At 44.2% G+C, this 21193-nt stretch overlaps 1 protein-coding gene across 4 annotated transcripts in view; it reads right to left on the bottom strand.

The window, feature by feature from the left end:
* Nucleotides 1-4607: 4607 nt before the first annotated feature.
* LOC124622274 (probable cytochrome P450 6a13) overlaps nucleotides 4608-21193 on the bottom strand; it is a 229452-nt gene continuing 212866 nt past the window's right edge. For all 4 annotated transcript variants that reach the window (XM_047147938.1, XM_047147940.1, XM_047147937.1 and 1 more), the window contains exons 7-9: nucleotides 17627-17848; nucleotides 14584-14844; nucleotides 4608-4936 (exon numbers count right to left, since the gene is read on the bottom strand). In XM_047147938.1, the coding sequence (XP_047003894.1) occupies nucleotides 4767-4936; nucleotides 14584-14844; nucleotides 17627-17848 (653 nt within the window). In that variant the 3' untranslated portion in view covers nucleotides 4608-4766. The remainder of the gene's footprint in view (nucleotides 4937-14583; nucleotides 14845-17626; nucleotides 17849-21193) is intronic.

Below are 21193 nucleotides of genomic sequence, written 5' to 3'. Positions count from 1 at the left end.
GCTAAGTCAACATGTAAACACTGTTAAATCGCCAAAAGGCACTGGCTTGCATCACAGCCAGCCCATAGAAATTGCTGCTAATGGGATAAAGACAGTGCTCCAAACATCCCATAATTGCTATTCCTTTATGTGTCGTTACTGGCCTTTTCTCCTCCACGATAAACTTTCGGCTTACTTCTGTCTTCAAAATCTTGTAAATGGGTAGCACCGACACGGAACACACTGAAGCTAATATCCATTCAGTACTATTGATGCGGCATGTTGGTATCGTACACAGTTCGATCGGTGTCCTTTAAAATAACGAAAGAACAAGTTTATAGAGTGATTCAGCTGCCCAAACCTATGGGTTTCATGCAACACGCTTCAGAAATATTCATATTCTCACTCGAATGTGCAGACTGTAGGACCCACAGAAAAAATTAACGGAACCTTTTTGTAGGAAATTTAATGTAGTCAAATTTTATATTGTATATGTTTTCGCTGGAGACCATAGTTTTTGAGTTATTCAAGAAAAATGTGTTTGGAGATCACTTTTGTGCATCTTTCTTGAATAATTCCAAAACTACGGCCTCTAGTGCAAACATTTCCCAGCATTAAATTCAACTGCAATAAATTTCCTACAAAAAGGCATTGTTCATTTTTTCTGTAAGACTAATAGTTTATGCATAGCAAGCGAGAGAATGTGGAAATCATGCACGCGATATTTGAAAGTGCTGCGGATTGCATAGAACCCCTAGGTAGAGGCAGCTGACTCATACTTTATACACCTGGAAACAAGGTTTTTGACAGGTTGCAGTTTGAAGAAAAGTCGCAATGTATTTCAAAATCGATATTATGTTACGTCTATGACTGTCATTTGCATTTTATAAACTCTACGTACCTTCAGTGTGGTTCAATAGCAATATTGATATGGTACGCCGCATTTTGGGATGCTGTAATCATCACATGTCCATCTATTAGCTACAAATTACTTTGCGTGACTACATAAGACACAGGTGTGGTGGTTTTGTTGTAGACTATGTCTGTGAGGTTAGGAGGCAGCGTTTTGCCGATAAAATTACTGTAAAACAGCATTCAAAAATTTTTGTCCCTTCGTCATTTATTCTATGAAAGTACTCATTAATTACGTATAGTGTAAATATCAGTTCCAATGTCTGAAACATAAAGTACTAAACAGAAACAATAACAAAGTTTGCACTTCCACAGAGTTACGTCAGTAACGAAATCATACATGGATGTACTGATAACACGCTTAACTGGAAAATAAATGCACTTCCTGACAAAAAAATGGAGCAGCCAGTAGGGGAGAAAGGAATCGAAATGAAACTTCACGGATTGAAAGAATATTTATTGTAATTTTGGCGATTACAAAACCAAGTCAGAATAACAACGAACTTGGCAGTATACGCCCACGTGTCATTACGACGTTCCATCCCCTCTGGCCCGGGTGTAAGCACTGATTCGTTTTGGAAGGCTTTCATAAAGTCTTTGTCGACTCTGCGGTGGCAGTCTGGTCCACAGCTATTGTATCTTGACATCCTGATACTGTCGCTGTGACAGTGGAAGTCAGGGCTGGTCCCACACATGTTTTATTGGCGACAGATCTGGGCGCATTGACATACGAGGGTTGCCCAGAAAGTAATGCATCGCATTTTTTTTCTCAGCCGAAAACAATGCTACGAATGCGAAACGTTACATACGTTTTATTTGAAGTTTCCTGAGTGAGCGCGCCAAGTTTCCGTCACTTCCAACAGATAGCGTAGCTGCAGGATGGTTTCAAAATGGCATATGTATGTGATGTACGTTACAGGCAACGTGCCGTCATTGAATTTCTCACTGCAGAGAAAGAAACTGTGGGGAATATTCACACACGCTTGTGCTAAGTCTGTGAGGCATCTGCTGACGACAGTAGTATAGTTAGTCGCTTGGCATGGAAGATGAGGTGATCAGAAGGCGGTTCGGCGGAGCTCCACGATTTGCAGAGGTCGGAGAGGCATCCGCGGCTGTCAGTCATGACATGTTGCAGCGAGCTGATATTGTCATTCACAAGGACAGACGTACTATGACTCAGCAGTTGGCGCTGCATCTGTCAATTAGCAAAGGAAGTGTGGATGAAATTTTCCACACTGTCGGATATTCAAAATTGTGTGCAAGATAGGTCCCGCGGTATCTAACAGTGGATCACAAACTGCACAGAAAAACTTTTTTCGCGAGTTGTTCTCACGTTTTGAAGCTGAGGGTGGGGGTGGGGAGCTCCTTGTCCCGGATTGTGACAGGTGATGAAACCAGGGTTCACCATTTTGAGTCCGAAACAAAACGACAGTCGATGGAATGGCGACATTCCCACTCCCCACAGAAGAAAAAATTCAAAGCAACTGCTTCCGCCATTAAGGTCATGATCACCGTGTTCTGGGCCAGTGAAGGTGTGATCCTCATTGATGTGGTGCCAGAAGGCGGTACCATTAGATCAGAAACATATGTCAACACATTAGCAAAACTCAAGACGCGCTGTCGGCGACTTCGGCGCCACAGCAACCATGGAGATGTTTTGCTGCAACACGATAACGCTCGACCAACACAAGTCCGAGGACTGGTGGACACATCGCAAAACGGGGTGGGACAGTGTTACCCCATCCACCCTACAGCCCTGACCTAGCCCCCTCGGACTTCCACTTGTTCGGGCCATTATAGGATGGCATTCGCAGAATACATTTTGAGGACGATGAGGAAGTAATTCACACAGTAAAGCACTGGTTCCACCACGAATTCAAGGATTGGAACCTGCAGGGCATAAACGTCTCTGTTTCGCACTGGAAGAAGGCCACAAAACGGGATGAAGATTACGTGGAAAAATAGGGTGTGTAGATAAAACACCATTCTTTCGAGTGTATAATCCTCATTTTGTTCAATAAGGAGTTGTTGAAGGAAAAATGCGGTGCATTACTTTCTGGGCAACTCTCGTACGAATATCTTTTGCGTTATGGAAAGCAGACAGGTCTGTAGTATTTTTGTACACCGAATATCCTATTATAGGCGAAGCACAGTTTCATTTTTTTAATGCTATCTTCCACAGTTCGTGAAGCTTGAGAAGGTGCACGATACTTCATATGAGCTTAGCGAGGCAACTTCGCGCTTCTTTCACGATCAGAGTAACGCGATTTTGTTAACATTTCTACAGCAACGACAGATTTTTGCGGCAGTTCCAGGGAGATAGGCTCTCAGTTAGTGTTGCGGCTGTCTTTTGCACTTTGCTGTTGAAAAATGGTAAGACATGTATCAACACTCAGGGATCTTCTCTCGCCGAATGGAATGTAGTTCAAACCCAGTCTTGCAAATGGGGAGATTGATGGTAATATAGGTGTCAGATGTGATTTGAGAGACTGGACTTTCACTGTATCTTCTGTCTCGAATATCACACATACGTTTGACATGACGAGAGGTATTAATGAACACCTCGGAGTGCATGCTAGGTGACACGAGATATGTGTGCATGGTATTTTGCTACTGGAACAACACATATAGCTCATGGTTTAGGAACAGCAACAATATGAACCAGGTAATGTTCTGAATGCAGCGTTCGCAAGATATGTACGATCATTCTATGCTATTTTTCTCCACTCCATTTTACCAAGCACATACCCGGTGGTTATTCTATCACAGAGGTCCAGTGTGGGCTGTAATTATCGTATGGCAGCGCAACTTCGTAGCTAATCTAACGCGTTAATGCGGAACCGGTTTACTCTGGAAAGAAATTAGTTCCGATTTTGGACACCAGGTGCAATCTGGTGCTGTGAACGCCAGAAAGACGTATAGAAATGTTTCTGTATGTAATGGGTTAGGAATGGAACGTGAGCAGAAAAGGACAAACAAGTGAGGAAAGCCTAATATTGAATTTATTAAGTGCCGTTTACACAGTTTGTTCCATATGAGTACTAGAGACGTCGATGAGATGCTAAACAGCCCCAGATTTGCAGCACCTAATCGCCAAAAGTGGAACTAATATTTTTCCAGCGTAAATCGGTTCCACATTAACGCATTAGCATATCGACCAAGTTTTCCTGTCATACGATAATTTTAGCCTACACTGGACCTACGCGAGTAGCTCCGCTTTAGTTAGAACCACGCAGCAGTTGTCTAATACACTCCGGAACTTGCCGCTCTCCTGAACAACTCTGCAGTCACAAAGGGCATCAAAGTTAAACAACACTTCACCCAATACACGAAGCCATGGACCAGCAACCATGCACAACAAACGACTAGCCGTCCGCTGTGACTGAGCGGTTCTAGGTGCTTCAGTCCGGAAACACGCTGCTGCTGGTCGCAGGTTCGAATCCTGCCCCGGGCATGGATGTGTGTGATGTCCTTAGGCTAGTTAGGTTTAAGTAGTTCTAAGTAGAGGACTAATGACTTCAGATGTTAAGTCACATAGTGCTTAGAGCCACTTTTTTAACAAACGACCAGAAGGTACGTACGTCCATGACAGTTGTAGATTTTGGGTCTATTTTATTAGTATGGGGTCGAATGAACGCCTTTTAAAATGAGCTACGGGTAGGTCTCAGGGATATGAATTACAAGTAGGTCTCCGGGTTATGAATTTTTAAATGATATGGTTTATCAGAGTTTTATTTATTAAGATTGTGTATTTGAATTACAAACTAGTTAACAATTGGATTTTTAAACTTTTTTGCGGTTAAATAAAAATCCTTGTAACATTTAGAAGAAAGCAGCGTTCCATCTTCCACGCGTCGTCTACCTTGGGGAATGAGTCAGTGGTGCAGTGGTTTGAAGTTGAGCCACAGCCCGTCCTTGCAGAGCCGGAGGACTGCCAAAGGGTTGATCCTGATGGTCTTCGGGGTGCGCGCACTGCAGCGGATCTCCGTGTTGAGCACGATGGCAGCCACGCCCATCTTCACCTGCGATAGCGCGAACCGCTGCCCTGTCATAAAGAGAAAAGTCCCTGTGACTGTGTTGTCCAGCAAGTATCGAAAAGCTTCAGTCGTAAGTGAACAAATATTTCGTGTATGTTACCCTCTACGTAGTAACTACACCGTGTCCAGCGAAGGAGCCCCTGATTTCAAAATTAAATACTTCGAAAACTAACATGGCAATTGTCCAGTCCGACATGCCGAAACGTACCCTGAAATTTTTCACAGGGAAAGAGAATACCGAAAGAAATGCACTGTCAATAGTTGAGTTGCTAAGGCGTACTTCAAGTATATTAAAAAAAAACGGTAAAGATACTCATTTTTGCTAATGAAGAACCGTTTATAGCAGCAGTTTGTACGGCCCTTGCTACCCAGCTCGTGAATCGGTGAATAAAGCAGACGCAGCTGTAAAATGCAACGTGGTGCCGCGTAACGCTAAATCCAAAGTACGCACACGCTAACTTTACGCTCTTAAACCAACCAAAAATTTCTCAGCTTATTAGTTTTTTGAATAACTTACAATTCACACTGTCAGCTAAATGGTTGCAGATGTAATTGTTACTAATAGAGGAGAGAAAATCAAGGCAGCGTATAATGTTCATCACAAACGACTTTCATCAGTCGGACCTTAATTTTTTAACATTAAATATTTTACAATCATTCCTGTAGCACAGTCCTTAAGAGTTCAATACTGCATATTTTGCTAACAATGAAACAGTTCCTTGTTTATTCCCTGTAGTCGTCACAAAAATACCAAGTGCCTATTGGATGACGAAAACCTGGTACACGTGGTAAAAGAAAAATGGATGCATTAAGGCACTTCACAGTAATTACTAGTTTCACTTAGACAGAATTGGGATGGAGTGAGAAACGGTCGTGGCCGTTGTTCTGCATATTGTGCTGCATACCAGGCATACTTGATCAAATTAGTAAATCGTGGAGATGCAAACCGACAATGCACAAATGACTAAGTTTAACAACACTGCTCCATTGATAAACGTGAAATGATAAAAAACTATCGAAAATTACACTGTCTGACAATTTCCTGAAAAATGCTTTACGCTGTCGAAACTTCTTTATAGAGAGGCTGAATCACACTGTTTGTTCCGGATAGAATCCGAATTATATTAACAGCCTTTCTGCCGTCCAAATGACAGAGGTCAAAGGCCAAGAGTCCTACAAAAGTAATGAATTTTTTTTTGAAGCTGGTAAGAAGACGTTTTGGATGATATTCTGAAAATTTTTCTCGGCCATTTTTTTCAGATTTTACTACGTCGACTACAAAATTTTTGCCACTAACAAGACTTTTTTATAAAATTTTTGGCCCTGATTTGCTTTGAGGTACCTGAAGACGGGTATAAAGCTGCAAAAACAGTAATCCACCGATACGATCACTGGCATTGTTATATACGAATACGTCATAGCATTCACCGACTGCAGATGCGACTCTGTCTTTTTTCCCTCAAAACGATGAAGTGCGGTCTGCACGCCATTCTACCACGAAAGCTGACTTGCTTCATACACAACAAGAAGCTTCGAATTCTTGTATAGTATTAGCTTCTATAGTATTAGATATTATTATATAGTATTAGTTATTAATGGCATCTTTTATTTATAAAAATCTTATAGTTATATACTTCATAATTTTCTGTGTAATTTCCTGAATCTGTTTAACCAGATCGAGGAAGCCTGTACATCAGTAATGTTCATCTTACTTGCAATTCAGGAGACCCAGTCTCGTAAACCTCCTTCAGCAATGGTGGATTGACTCTTACGAACTGTTCTAAACCTTTCAAATAGTTTTTCTTTCAAACTCCTACGAGTTTCATTTTGGTGTATATTTTGAATATGATGTAAACCTTTCTTCCATTTATACAGTTCATGTTCAGATTTTACTAAATAAAAACTGACTTTGAACACTGCTTAACTTCAAGAGTTTTCTCCCTAATTCATTTAATCAAAAAATGAACATCGTTATCTTTGTCAGTGAAAGCTATTACTGTACATTTTTTCTTTGGGCTAGGAAGATACTGTGGTTTTGTTCCGGACTATAATTAGTACAACCATAAGTGTTCGAACCATAATTCACAGAATCGTCCAAGCTATTTCCGGTTTCTTCTAGTGTTTCCATAGTTTTTAGCGAAAAATCGACATCATTCGAATGAATGTCCTAAAAATTAACAAATAAGTAACATATAAGTAGGTCTTCAGGAGAAGTAGGCGATTTCGGGTGAATACCACATTCTTTGTGTTTCTTCTATGCAAGTTTGGAAACCTGAAACATTAACTGGATTCCGCATTAATGTGGAACTCTGGAACCTGCACAAAGAGAGATATTATTAGTATTTATATACGAAGAAGCAAAAAAAGAAATTCAGCTTTATTGCTGTTGTGTTCATAGTTCCGCGTAGTCAGCGCGTACACAACTTTCCCACTAGAGCGCGCCACGCTAAGTACAACAGCGCTGGCGCAGCGCTCGTCCGTCTCCGCACTACGAGATGGCGCTGTCTTATAGACGGACCAAATTCTGCTTCCGCCGATCCGCGTATTAATATATAACGCAGCCAATGAGATTGCTGCTAACGTAGAACCTTTTCTGCTCGCGGATCACACTCTCGCAGTGATACCTGAACGCGCGAGGTATCATAACGAGTGTACAGACTTCCGATTGGTCAGTCTCCATTAGTCTGCATTAGTCTGTAGTCAAGTTTCAGTCTGCGCCTAATAAGATTACCATATTCCTGTACATAGCCATGAAGATAAATGACTAGACACTTTGTCAAGTATCAGAGATATGGGAGAATAAGATTAACGTACCAAGACCAAAGGAACTTCAGATTGTCAATTGTAAATAGCATCCAGAATCAAGTTAAGTAATTTTATGTTGTTATTATTTTAATAAATGTGTGTGAAAATTAATCAAGTTCTGTTTAAAGTTGGTCACCGTCAATCTGCTACTCTACATTTATACTCCGCAAGCCACCCAACGGTGTGTGGCGGAGGGCACTTTACGTGCCACTGTCATTACCTCCCTTTCCTGTTCCAGTTGCGTATGGTTCGCGGGAAGAACGACTGTCTGAAAGCCTCCGTGCGCGCTCTAATCTCTCTAATTTTACATTCGTGATCTCCTCGGGAGGTATAAGTAGGGGGAAGCAATATATTCGATACCTCATCCAGAAACGCACCTTCTCGAAACCTGGCGGGCAAGCTACACCGCGATGCAGAGCGCCTCGCTTGCAGAGTCTGCCACTTGAGTTTATTAAACATCTCCGTAACGCTATCACGGTTACCAAATAACCCTGTGACGAAACGCGCCGCTCTTCTTTGGATCTTCTCTATCTCCTCCGTCAACCCGATCTGGTACGGATCCCACACTGATGAGCAATACCCAAGTATAGGTCGAACGAGTGTTTTGTAAGCCACCTCCTTTGTTGATGGACTACATTTTCTAAGCACTCTCCCAATGAATCTCAACCTGGTACCCGCCTTACCAACAATTAATTTTATATGATCATTCCACTTCAAATCGTTCCGCACGCATACTCCCAGATATTTTACAGAAGTAACTGCTACCAGTGTTTGTTCCGCTATCATATAATCATACAATAAAGGATCCTTCTTTCTATGTATTCGCAACACATTACATTTGTCTATGTTAAGGGACAGATGCCACTCCCTGCACCAAGTGCCTATCCGCTGCAGATCTTCCTGCATTTCGCTACAATTTTCTAATGCTACAACTTCTCTGTATACTACAGCATCATCCGCGAAAAGCCGCATGGAACTTCCGACACTATCTACTAGGTCATTTATATATATTGTGAAAAGCAATGGTCCCATAACACTCCCCTGTGGCACGCCAGAGGTTACTTTAACGTCTGTAGACGTCTCTCCATTGATAACAACATGCTGTGTTCTGTTTGCTAAAAACTCTTCAATCCAGCCACACAGCTGGTCTGATATTCCGTAGGCTCTTACTTTGTTTATCAGGCGACAGTGCGGAACTGTATCGAACGCCTTCCGGAAGTCAAGAAAAATAGCATCTACCTGGGAGCCTGTATCTAATATTTTCTGGGTCTCATGAACAAATAAAGCGAGTTGGGTCTCACACGATCGCTGTTTCCGGAATCCATGTTGATTCCTACATAGTAGATTCTGGGTTTCCAAAAACGACATGATACTCTAACCGTGCAAGTGGCATTTCTATCGTCTGACCTAACGGCAGAAGATAAACACGCCACGATAAGACCACGAGACATATTGCTGACACTCGCCTACTTCGTTAGAGCGGCATGTCAAATAATCTGATGGTGTGTGTACCGAAGGTCTTACAGTACGCACACCGCAATTGCTATTTTTAACACTTAATGATACCAAAAAGGCAACTGATAATTGTTATGGATATTCAGTGAGTTGCGAATTCGAGCGAATAGGAACTTGTAAGGTGCGCGCAATTCATTACCAGATGATAAAAACGTTTCTGCGTCAAACAATCGATGCTAGTCAATGTCGACTATGAAGCGCCACTAGCGCTAAATGAGTGAAGTGTAAGCGGGAATTCGTGTTCGAAGTCCATCGTTTCCAGACGGAGCCGTGAGCTATGCCTCGTGTCATACAGGCTGGGTGAACTCCCACCGCCGTGGGTTGACTCTCAGCAAAGCTTTAACGATTCGTGACAAATTACATCCCTCACAGTGTTTTATAAAGGTTGATAGTGTGGCGTATAATTCGCGTTCTCGTCAACCGCGCCGGCCACCCACTTGAATGACAGTGTGAATTGTGTGTGTTAATCATTGTTACAGCAAGTGACACAGTACCAACCATAACTAGAAGAGTGAGACGAGAGTAGTGTCTTCCTCAAAATTGTGTTTAATCAGCTTATCAGTCAAACAGAGTAAAACATCGTGGCACTCGTTATTGCAACACCCTCTATCATTGTGTTGTTGAGCAGCCACATCCTGATTACAAACAACTCCCGAAGCAGCTAGATATTATTAGCACTTATCTATTGGGTCACAGTCACGCCAGAATTAAAGTCGGTCTGCTATTTTGGTATGTAACAGACGACGTCATATTAATTGGGAGTGTTTCAAAATGTGAACTATTGTGTGAGAAAAATTGTCAATGAAAAGTGAAATTTGCTTTACGAATTACAATCATATTGTGTCGTGTTATCTGCTCACAGATGTGCCGTCAGCTAGGGGTATGAACCTGCCGTGTTGCGGATGCTCTGTCTGCTACAGCTACGGCAGGGGTTCATATTTCTCGATCCGCCTGGCGAGCTACGAATTTGGAAATTTTCAACATTTAAAAAAAATACTTTCGAGCTGTCTTAGCAGCAAAAATTACGACATTTCTTTCTTTCAGTATATTTTTCCTGTATAAAAATTTCAGTTCCCTTGTCATATCGACATCAAGTACATCAAAAAGTATGTTGATTGTAAAGCTGTAAGAATCTGAGTATTTATGTAGAAATTTCGAAATAGTTTGAAGAGCTGGTAATAGATGTCATTTTTATGCTGTGCAGCTTGTACAGGATCGTCGTGCATTATTAAACTCGTCCCCTGCAAGAAGTGTTTGCAATCACATCACAATCTTTTCAAAATCATCCACCATTCACAATATGGGGATGACGCAAACGAACTACGAATTTTCCATCACATCCGTTTCAAGGTTGTCTAGCATGGTGGGACGGTTCGGTAGACCGTGTCGTTCAATGTGCCCCACAAAAAAATAGTCACAAGCAGTCAGACTGGGCGAATATGAGGCCAGTCCATCCCTGCGCCAGTAAATTTGCAGTGATCCAATACAATGACTCGATTTATCAAGAAAGTGAAACACCTGTGAGCCGTGGTAAAAATTGCTGTTTTGAAGAGCGCGCCGCAGCGCGTAGTGTGAAGCAGTAGCCCTCCGTTTCTGGCAGTGGCGCCGCTGTGGCAATCGCAGCTTTGGTGTCTCCCTCTGGTGGGAAAGGGGAAAGGTTGCCTGTTCACGTGTATTTAAGGGGCGCTATGAGCTGGCCAGTGGGTCTGTTTAGTAAGTCTGGGTCAGTATCACGTCCCCAGCTTGCTAGCCTGTCTCTCGTTCGCATTTGTGAGGCTGTTAGTGTCTGTCTGTTGTCCGGAGTGTTAGTATGTCTTTAGTTCGGATCAACCTTTAAGGCCGGTAAAATTAGTCTTTCCACTCCGCCAGTAAGAGAACTCAGCAAGTGGTCGCCCGGTCGGGGCTTAGTTCCTGCATCTCCGTCTGCGCGTTAGGCAGCCAGTCTGCTCGAGTTTGCTCAGGCAATGGTCATTGGCGGTTGGACCGATCGGTTGGTCGGTCACGCACTGAGACACAAGATGACTTGTCCGTCTTGAGCGTCGGCGCATGTGAGGTCGCGACGTGAGTCCAGTGGGCCGCGGCGTATAGCGAGGGGTAGTGACTTCGCGGTCGACACGAGAGCAACAGGAGTCAACCCACGACATCAGTCTAACCGGTGCGAGCTGCGACGCCGTGAGACGGGAGATCGGCGCGCCTTCCTGCGTCCGTTGAAGCGGCTGGCAGCGGACGGTTCGGGAGAGCGATTTGGGGGTGATGCGCCAGGTCTTCTCGAGAAATCGCAGTTTATTAGAAGTTAAGTGATTCGTGATATGTTGTTTGATTTACTCTTGATAAATTCTACTTGTGTTCTTGGTGAGGTCACCAGTCGTTTTGCTTTGGGGTCGTCCCACCATTCTACTTCCTTTGCCCACCCGCAGGAAGGTGGTTGTTTATAAATTGGGTGATCCGTTTTTCCCTTGTGGAGTAGGGGCGGGTTAGAGCAACCTGCGTTTCGGGTTGTTCGGTAATCTCCCTATCAATCTACCGTACGTTAGTAGCTGCCTCTGTCATGTTTGTCGGATTTGGTGTGTTAACGAATATATGCTTGGAGTGTGACGGCCTAATATCTGAAATATGTTTTGATCTTTGGAAACTGTGATATTATTGCCTATGATCTTGAGAGGCGGTATCTGTGTACTGTAGAGCATCTTAACTATTGTTTGGCCAACCTTGTAGAATTTTATATAAGATTGCATTTCATGGGCTTTTATTTAAATGATCATTTTAGTATATAAAGTTGCCACCCTTTCACCGTAAGACTTTTCTTAGAAGTTACAATCAAGTTGCACCTTCGGTGGCAAGGTTAATATTTTAATTGTTAGTGTTTTGTACCATTTCCATCTCTCCTACGGGGGGTGCGTAGTTTGTGTGCTTGTGTAAATTGTTAAAATTCTTATTTTAAAGTTATCTGGTGTGTTACAGATATGCACCAGCGTAGTCTTTCAGAGGCTGTTGTGAGCGGTCGTAACTATGGCCGTGTCAAAGGGGAGCGGCAAGGTTCACTGCCCGAAAGCTCATACAGTCAGAACTTGTTTCTTTCTGCCTCTGAATAAATTGTAACTCTGATATTTAGAGGGTGCTTTCTGATTATAATTTTAAACCTGTTTATTTTTAAAAAAAATGCTTTTAGGCACTATTAAAGTGAATAAAATTCCCATTTGTTAAAAGGAATTTGGTTATGATTTCATCAGTTACTCCCTGGCAACTACTTCCATACTTACATAGCGTGATTAAATGTGTTACTGTTCTTGTTGAATCGCTAGTAAATAAAATACATTCTTAACAATATTCTTGGAAAATAAATCACTGTTCAACCCGTTAGGTGCAACTTTGTTTGGCTCCATTTCGAACGAACCACACGGTGCCTGCATCGAGCAGTCTTCTCTCAAACACGTCACAAACTTTACGGCCTGATGTTTTCCGCAAACTCGTCCTGCACCACTAAGTGGGCTACACCTGTTCGTGTAGATTCCGTTTTGCGCCCACGCTTCAACACCTGATCTCTCGCCTAGGAGAAAATAAGCTTTAATGGCTTGCCCTTGCCTCATATACTTGGAGGTACTAACCAACTTAAAAATTATGGCTATAATTATTAGTCTGAAGATGACTAAAATACCGATGCAGTGTTGTTCAGTACACTGTTCTCAGTGAACAATAGAAATACCTGCTCTTATACCCATTACACCCCGTATAAAAATACATACGATATACGAAGGGAAAACGCTGTTGCCAAATACTCAAAAAGTTCTTGACCTATTTACTTCAAAATTTTACACAATACTCCAATAAACAGACAAAAGTACGCAGTTCGTTTTTTTTAGACAACATGAAGAGGTTTTCTGTAAAACTGCGAGAAAGGGAATGTATTGTGCTGTGCTGTGAAAATGTACAACCTAGCCGCGCGGAGTGGCCGCGCGGTCACAGGTGCCATGTCACGAACTGCGCGGCCCGTCCCACCGGAGATTCGAGTCCTCACCCTGGCATGGGTGTGTGTGTTGTTCTTAGGATAAGTTAGTTTAAGTAGTGTGTATTAGCAGTTTGGTCCCTTAGGAATTCACACACACAGAATGTACAGCTTAGTTTTATTTCTCATAGTCAGTTTGAACTATGATAGCAGGATATTTAAGTCATTAGACAGAGTGTTTCTTCTACATATATTCTTTCTCCTTATACATAATTTTAAACAAAAATTGCATTCACAACAAAGTGCTATTTTATTTTCTTTCTCACAGTCAGTTTTAACAGAAAACAGGAAATTTGTATTTATGTTATATTATTTTATGTTATGTTAACCGGGGACCTAGAAGCGACGGAGAGGCTCCGCCCCACCGCAGCCGCAGTGGTCCGCAACCCCACGACGACTACCGCAGTCCACTTCACCCCTCCGCCGCTCCACACCGAACCCAGGGTTATTGTGCGGTTCGGCCCCCGGTTGACCCCCAGGGAACGTCTCACACCAGACGAGTGTAACCCCTATGTTTGCGTGGTAGAGTAATGGTGCTGTACGCGTACGTGGAGAACTTGTTTGCGCAGCAATCGTCGACATAATGTAGCTGAGGCGGAATAAGGGGAACCAGCCCGCATTTGCCGAGGCAGATGGAAATCCGCCTAAGAACCATCCACAGACTGGCCGGCTCACCAGACCTCGACAAAAATCCGCCGGGCGGATTCGTGCCGGGGACCGGCGCTCCTTCCCGCCCGGAAAGCCGTGCATTAGACCGCTCGCCCAACCGGGCGGGCAATTTGTATTTATGGTTTATCACCCTATGATTAGAATACTACTGCAAAATCTGAATGATACGAAAGTTTGTAACCCTATCCGTTAACAGATTAAAACTAAGTAAAATACTGTCACTGAAGCTACTATCCTCACAAATCCAGCAGTTACAGAGGTCTCTCTGATACCCCATATACCACAGATCCCAACCAATTTATCCTCCTATTTTAAACTACTGCAGTTTCCTATCAAGGTTTTGTTTGCTATAAGAATAAACAAGGCTCATGGTCAGAGAGAGAGGAGGGAGAGGGGGTATACAGAGAAGGGAAAGAGGAAATGTATATAGAGGGGGAGACGGAGGAGTGGCCAAAGAGAGAGCAAGAAGGAAGAAATTACTACATACATCCAATTCCAATTCATATTTAGGAACTGCGACGCATTGCCGGGTTCTCTATAACCAGACAGATTCTACGGTTGCCAGATGTATGCCTACTTTTAAATCATATTTTACCCATTTCCCTTACATACACCGTTCTCGCACAGCAGCCGCCATATTTAAGGGTAGCTCCTACTACTTACCAATGCATGCCCGGGGTCCTGCCCCGAAAGCCATGTAGGCCAGCTTGGCTGTGCGATCCTTGTTGTCGGGCGAGAAGCGCTCTGGGTCGAACACGTGTGGGTTGGGGAAGTACTGTGGGTCGACGTGTATGGAGCTTATGGGGAGGACCACCGCCATGCCAGGCGAAATCGACACCGTCTGTCCCGTGGACGCCGTCAGATTGTATGGGGCAGTGCAGATTTTCTCCAGCGGGGCGAACGGTGTGTGCAGTCTCAGGGACTCTGGAACAGCAGGCGGAACCACAGTTTATTACTGTGTACCATCATGTATTCTTCCAGATTTGCATTGTACAGTGTTCTTATTTACACCGATGGAACTGTACACTGTTACACTATGAACATCTTGACCGAATGCTACAAAACCCATACTCCAGTGTTGCAGTGCATGTCGGACAAAAATCAAAGTAGTGCCATACTCAAGGATTGAGCTTGGTGGGGAAGAAATCGTGCATCTCCGTTCTAGGCAATGTCCTATGGAGGTAGTTTGCCATTGCTTTCCTCCGACCTGTTATGACATGTCAAGTGTGTATGCCGTGTAGATGACTGTGAAGTGCTTGTATATTGCAGTGTTGGGTTTGTGTTACGAATGAAGGAAGGGGAGAGGGTGAAACCTGGTGCCAGCATAGACTATAAGCCTCTTGAATATCATCAAGGGGGTCACCAAGCTTAACGTCACCATCTGAAGGACAGGTCAGAATCAGCAAACACATGTCTTCACTTCATTAGCCACTGCAAAGAGAATTGGAATTTAATCCAGGAAATTGGCCCAAAGTCTGATGATCAGAAACTCTACAGCATCACACCTCCTTCCATTTGATGTAAAGGCAAAGGGCAGCAGTACATGGCGTAGCCAGGGCTCACCCAACCCCTTACTAGACATGGTCAGCATTGCTTAACTTCGATAATCTGACGAAACAGCTGTATTCAATGAGGCAAGTAGAGAAAATAACCCATTCCAAAAGATGAAGAATGATATGATTATCTGATAGCTGTAGTGTGTGCCTAATGTTGCTGGAACTTTGCAGACAGAGACTGCAGCATAGCATGTCCAGAAGATGACCACGTGCTGGTTGTTGCCATCTTTTGGATTTTGAGAAAGGTTTACTCATTGGGATGAGGGACAAGGAATCATCATATTGACAGATCACACAGACAACTGGCTGTAGTGCAGTGACAGGACAGGGAATGCTAACAAGAAGCTTGCAGGACAACAGTGTAGACTGGATGAGTCCTTCAAGAGCGTCTACATGACGAAAAGATTGTGTGGTTGTTCGACTGGCTCTGATGAAGAAACACATGACAAAAGCTAAAATTCAGGCAGAGGTTAACTGCAGAGCGTCACCATGAACCTTTGAGAACAAATAACTGGGAACTGAGTTGAGGTGCAGAGTTGCTATGCCACGTTTAACGCTGACAACAGAGACGTTGAGTGTCAATGTATGGTATTCTAAGATGATTCGCGTTCCTGTCTGTGGCGGTCAGATCGATGCCATTGTGTCCACAGGCGATTTGGTGGGAGATCGGATGAAGCAGCTGTACTCCAGACCCCTACTGCTCCATCTCCTGATTCAGTGGGAAGAGAGCTTTTGCGTATGATAACTTTTTCTGCAATAGCCGAAGAGAGAGAGAGAATGGTCGCCAGTATGTGGCTGCAGCGGTAAATCCTGTTTTGTACCCTGCATGACCTAGGTAACAAATAGCATATTCCAGCAGGACAATGCTCGACCCGCACACTGCAGTTCACACGAAAACACTTTGAGGAGTGTATGGTTCCTGGACTGGCTTTTAAGGTCCCCTCATTTGTCACCTACAGCTGACTGGGATGCCATGGGAAGACGCACCCTTCTTTCTTACCAGCCTCAAGCCAGAAGTCATCATGAAATGGCACAGCACGCGTTTCAGGCATAGTAAGAAATATCTCAAAATGACGTTCAGAAGCTGTTTCATTCCAACATACATACATTCATGTTCATTGGGGTCTCACATCACAGTGATGTTGACGCTGGACATCAGTTCCGAATGACATGAATGTTTAATTTTTTAATACTCATTATGTAATCAACATTTCCATAAAGTTTGGTAACTATTGGACTAATTATTCATGACGTAACATTTTCATTGCAGTCGAGAAGCCAGTCATTCTACTGATAGTGGACAGAAACGAACCCAAATACCTGCCTATCGAGTGCAGTCCCGTTCCCATTAGCCAACCCACTTCCCTCCTCCCTTCTTCTCGCCACCACTCCCCTCAGCCGCCCAGTTCAAATAAAACAAACTGACTCATAGAATCGACTGGCTGTAGGCCTGCATGTCAGTGACATGGTCATAAGGGTACTTGCTGGAGATAAGTATCTAAATATGAGTTGCAATGTGGTTCGCAGTTTTGATGTGGCACAATTGATCATCACATAGTTTTTTTGGGAAAGTACTATGTAGATGAATGAATGTGAAACACTTGCTGTTCACTATAATTGACTAGCCAATCGTTGTAGGGCGTCAAGAAGACTGTGGAAGTTTCAACGAGTTCACGAAGAAAGACAAGAAACAAAACTGACATCGACTAAACCCCAAGGAATTGCTAGCATATGGAGAGTGACAGACTCGATGAAGACAAGATATCTGACGACCTTAGAAATGTTAATTTTAATGTTACACGGGTGTCCACAAATTTTTGACTGGATATCAATGGGCTAAATAGCTCAGTACTACAGCATGACGATTACGTTGTCCCATCGATAGCTTTAACCAAAACGAAATTTGTCGGGTCACAGAGTTGATTTTACTATCATCAAACGGAAGCTCTTACTGCAATTACACCAGAATCAGCAATTATTATTTACAGTGCTGAGGGTGACAATTTTTTTGTGCGGTGTGTTTATCATGTTCACTGAAGAAAAGGGTTACTGTTGCATGAATAAACCATTACTTAAGAAGCTTCTTTTGCTGTGATAGTAGTACGTTGCAGCGTTTTAGTGACAGTAAACGAGATGCACCCCTCGCTCACCTGAGACGACCATGTCAAGGTAGGAGGCCTCGTTGATGACGTCATAGCCGAGCTGGCCGCCATGTTTGTTCACCGCCTCCTGCAGCTCGCGACGCAGCCGCTGTTGGATGTCTGGGTGGAACGCCAGCTCGTACAGCAGGTAGGACATCCCTGCGGAGCTGGTGTGGATGCCATCAGCCACGAACGTCATCACCTGCGCCGCGATGTCCAGGTCCGTAAAGACTGTGCAACAATAGGAAGCATTTTCTGACTCCAGAACTGACTTTCGTGTTAGTGGTCTCACTGGAAGTATCAAGTTTGTTTAATTTTACTGTGTTCTGACCAAAATTTCAGTTTCTTTCCCGTTATTGAATTTATCAGACAAATTTCCCTATAAAATCTGTATGCTGTCTTGCATCTCTACACAACTGCTCAACAAGAAATCTACGATCTTTGATAAATCTACAATTGTTACAAATACAGTGATATGCATAACCACCACGATAATTGATTAACACAACAAAACGTGGGTCACTGACATACTGGTATCCACTCTAAGAAAAAACGAAAGAATGGGTGTCCCACTCATAATTGGCTCATGGAAAGGTGTTATAAATATTTTGGTGAAAGAGAATATGAAAAGAAATATGTACATGACATATCTTTGTGGATGAGAAATGAAGCGACAGAACTAGAGACACTGGATGTGAACCACCGCCATCTGTACACATAGTTCAATATGGCGCTGTATGTTCGTGAATGTTGTTGCCAGAATATTTAATTTCACGGCGGATGTTCTCACGGAACTCGTCGAGGAGGCAACATTTGTGAAATGTGGCAAAACTGAGGTTCCGAGATCTTGTGGGCGACGCTAACAATCATGTCTTTACCTCACACACCCTTTCTTCTGATAACTGCGGGCACCTCCCGCCGTGCAGACCTAAATATGTTTTTCTTTACCTCCATACTGTCCGCCCCCGGTAGCTGAGTGGTCAGCGCGACATTATGTGGCAATCCTAAGGGCCCGGGTTCGGTTCCCGGCTGTGCCGGAGATTTTCTCCACTCAGGGACTGGGTGTTGCGTTGTCCTAATCAACATCATTTCATCCCCATCGACACACAAGTCGCCGAAGTGGCGTCAAATCGAAAGACTTGCAACAGGCGAACGGTCTACCTGACGGGAGGCCCTAGTCACACGACATTTATTTATCTCCATATTCGTCACCAAGTCTTGAATCTAGTATTTAAATGGTTTATGTCGGAGTCGCTGACATGGCTTAACGGAACAACTTACCCAATATTGTTTCGCCAAGAAAGATGCGCTCCTCCACAGAACATCGATAAAACGTCAGAATGAAACATCAATTTAAGTAGCAAGTCACACAGAACACCATGAACAGTAAACCAAGTTACTCTGAAACACGAGACCTACACATAGTTTGCAGAATGTCGCTGTCGCCACATTCCACAGATGCTGCTACGTTGACAATTTATATGAGAACATCCTCCGTGAAATCCAGTACTCTGGCTCCATCATGCACAAACATGTAGCGTCGTGTTGAACTGTGTATACAGGTGGAGAACACCTTTTGTAATGTAGCTTCATTTCTCAGCCATGAAGGTATGTCATTCACAGATTTGGTTTCATATCTTCTTTTATTACGGTTTTTTGAATACTTTTCCCCGGGGCCTTAACGAGTGGGACACCCTGCGCTGAATCAGCGCTCGAGCGGTCTCGGGCGCTGCAGTCATGGACTGTGCGGCTGGTCCCGGTGGAGGTTCGAGTCCTCCCTCGGGCATGGGTGTGTGTGTTTGTCCTTAGGATAATTTAGGTTAAGTGGTGTGGAAGCTTAGGGACTGATGACCTTAGCAGTTCAGTCCCATATGATTTCACACACATTTGAACATTTTTTTTTTTTTTTTTTTTAATCAGCGCTTTATAACCTGTTCTAAAAAGCTTAACACCAACTGATTATCTGCTAAATTCTATATACACTCCTGGAAATTGAAATAAGAACACCGTGAATTCATTGTCCCAGGAAGGGGAAACTTTATTGACACATTCCTGGGATCAGATACATCACATGATCACACTGACAGAACCACAGGCACATAGACATAGGCAACAGAGCATGCACAATGTCGGCACTAGTACAGTGTATATCCACCTTTCGCAGCAATGCAGGCTGCTATTCTCCCATGGAGACGATCGTAGAGATGCTGGATGTAGTCCTGTGGAACGGCTTGCCATGCCATTTCCACCTGGCGCCTCAGTTGGACCAGCGTTCGTGCTGGACGTGCAGACCGCGTGAGACGACGCTTCATCCAGTCCCAAACATGCTCAATGGGGGACAGATCCGGAGATCTTGCTGGCCAGGGTAGTTGACTTACACCTTCTAGAGCACGTTGGGTGGCACGGGATACATGCGGACGTGCATTGTCCTGTTGGAACAGCAAGTTCCCTTGCCGGTCTAGGAATGGTAGAACGATGGGTTCGATGACGGTTTGGATGTACCGTGCACTATTCAGTGTCCCCTCGACGATCACCAGTGGTGTACGGCCAGTGTAGGAGATCGCTCCCCACACCATGATGCCGGGTGTTGGCCCTGTGTGCCTCGGTCGTATGCAGTCCTGATTGTGGCGCTCACCTGCACGGCGCCAAACACGCATACGACCATCATTGGCACCAAGGCAGAAGCGACTCTCATCGCTGAAGACGACACGTCTCCATTCGTCCCTCCATTCACGCCTGTCGCGACACCACTGGAGGCGGGCTGTACGATGTTGGGGCGTAAGCGGAAGACGGCCTAATGGTGTGCGGGACCGTAGCCCAGCTTCATGGAGACGGTTGCGAATGGTCCTCGCCGATACCCCAGGAGCAACAGTGTCCCTAATTTGCTGGGAAGTGGCGGTGCGGTCCCCTACGGCACTGCGTAGGATCCTACGGTCTTGGCGTGCATCCGTGCGTCGCTGCGGTTCGGTCCCAGGTCGACGGGCACGTGCACCTTCCGCCGACCACTGGCGACAACATCGATGTACTGTGGAGACCTCACGCCCCACGCGTTGAGCAATTCGGCGGTACGTCCACCCGGCCTCCCGCATGCCCACTATACGCCCTCGCTCAAAGTCCGTCAACTGCACATACGGTTCACGTCCACGCTACCATGCTACCAGTGTTAAAGACTGCGATGGAGCTCCGTATGCCACGGCAAACTGGCTGACACTGATGGCGGCGGTGCACAAATGCTGCGCAGCTAGCGCCATTCGACGGCCAACACCGCGGTTCCTGGTGTGTCCGCTGTGCCGTGCGTGTGATCATTGCTTGTACAGCCCTCTCGCAGTGTCCGGAGCAAGTATGGTGGGTCTGACACACCGGTGTCAATGTGTTCTTTTTTCCATTTCCAGGAGTGTATTTAGATTCAAGAGGAGCAGAGAATGAAATAACAAGCCTCATGAAACAAAAAATAACGAAGTGAACTTGTGTATGAAATGAATACAAAACAATAATCAAAATAAAGGGAGTCTGTTCGAATGTACACATCTGTGAAATAAAAATTTGCTACTGGGTGGATCAACACTGTGTTATTTA

This window comes from Schistocerca americana, chromosome 7 (assembly GCF_021461395.2).
Source record: "Schistocerca americana isolate TAMUIC-IGC-003095 chromosome 7, iqSchAmer2.1, whole genome shotgun sequence".
Classification (NCBI taxonomy): domain Eukaryota; kingdom Metazoa; phylum Arthropoda; class Insecta; order Orthoptera; family Acrididae; genus Schistocerca; species Schistocerca americana.
This window is presented reverse-complemented; position numbering and strand designations above follow the sequence as displayed.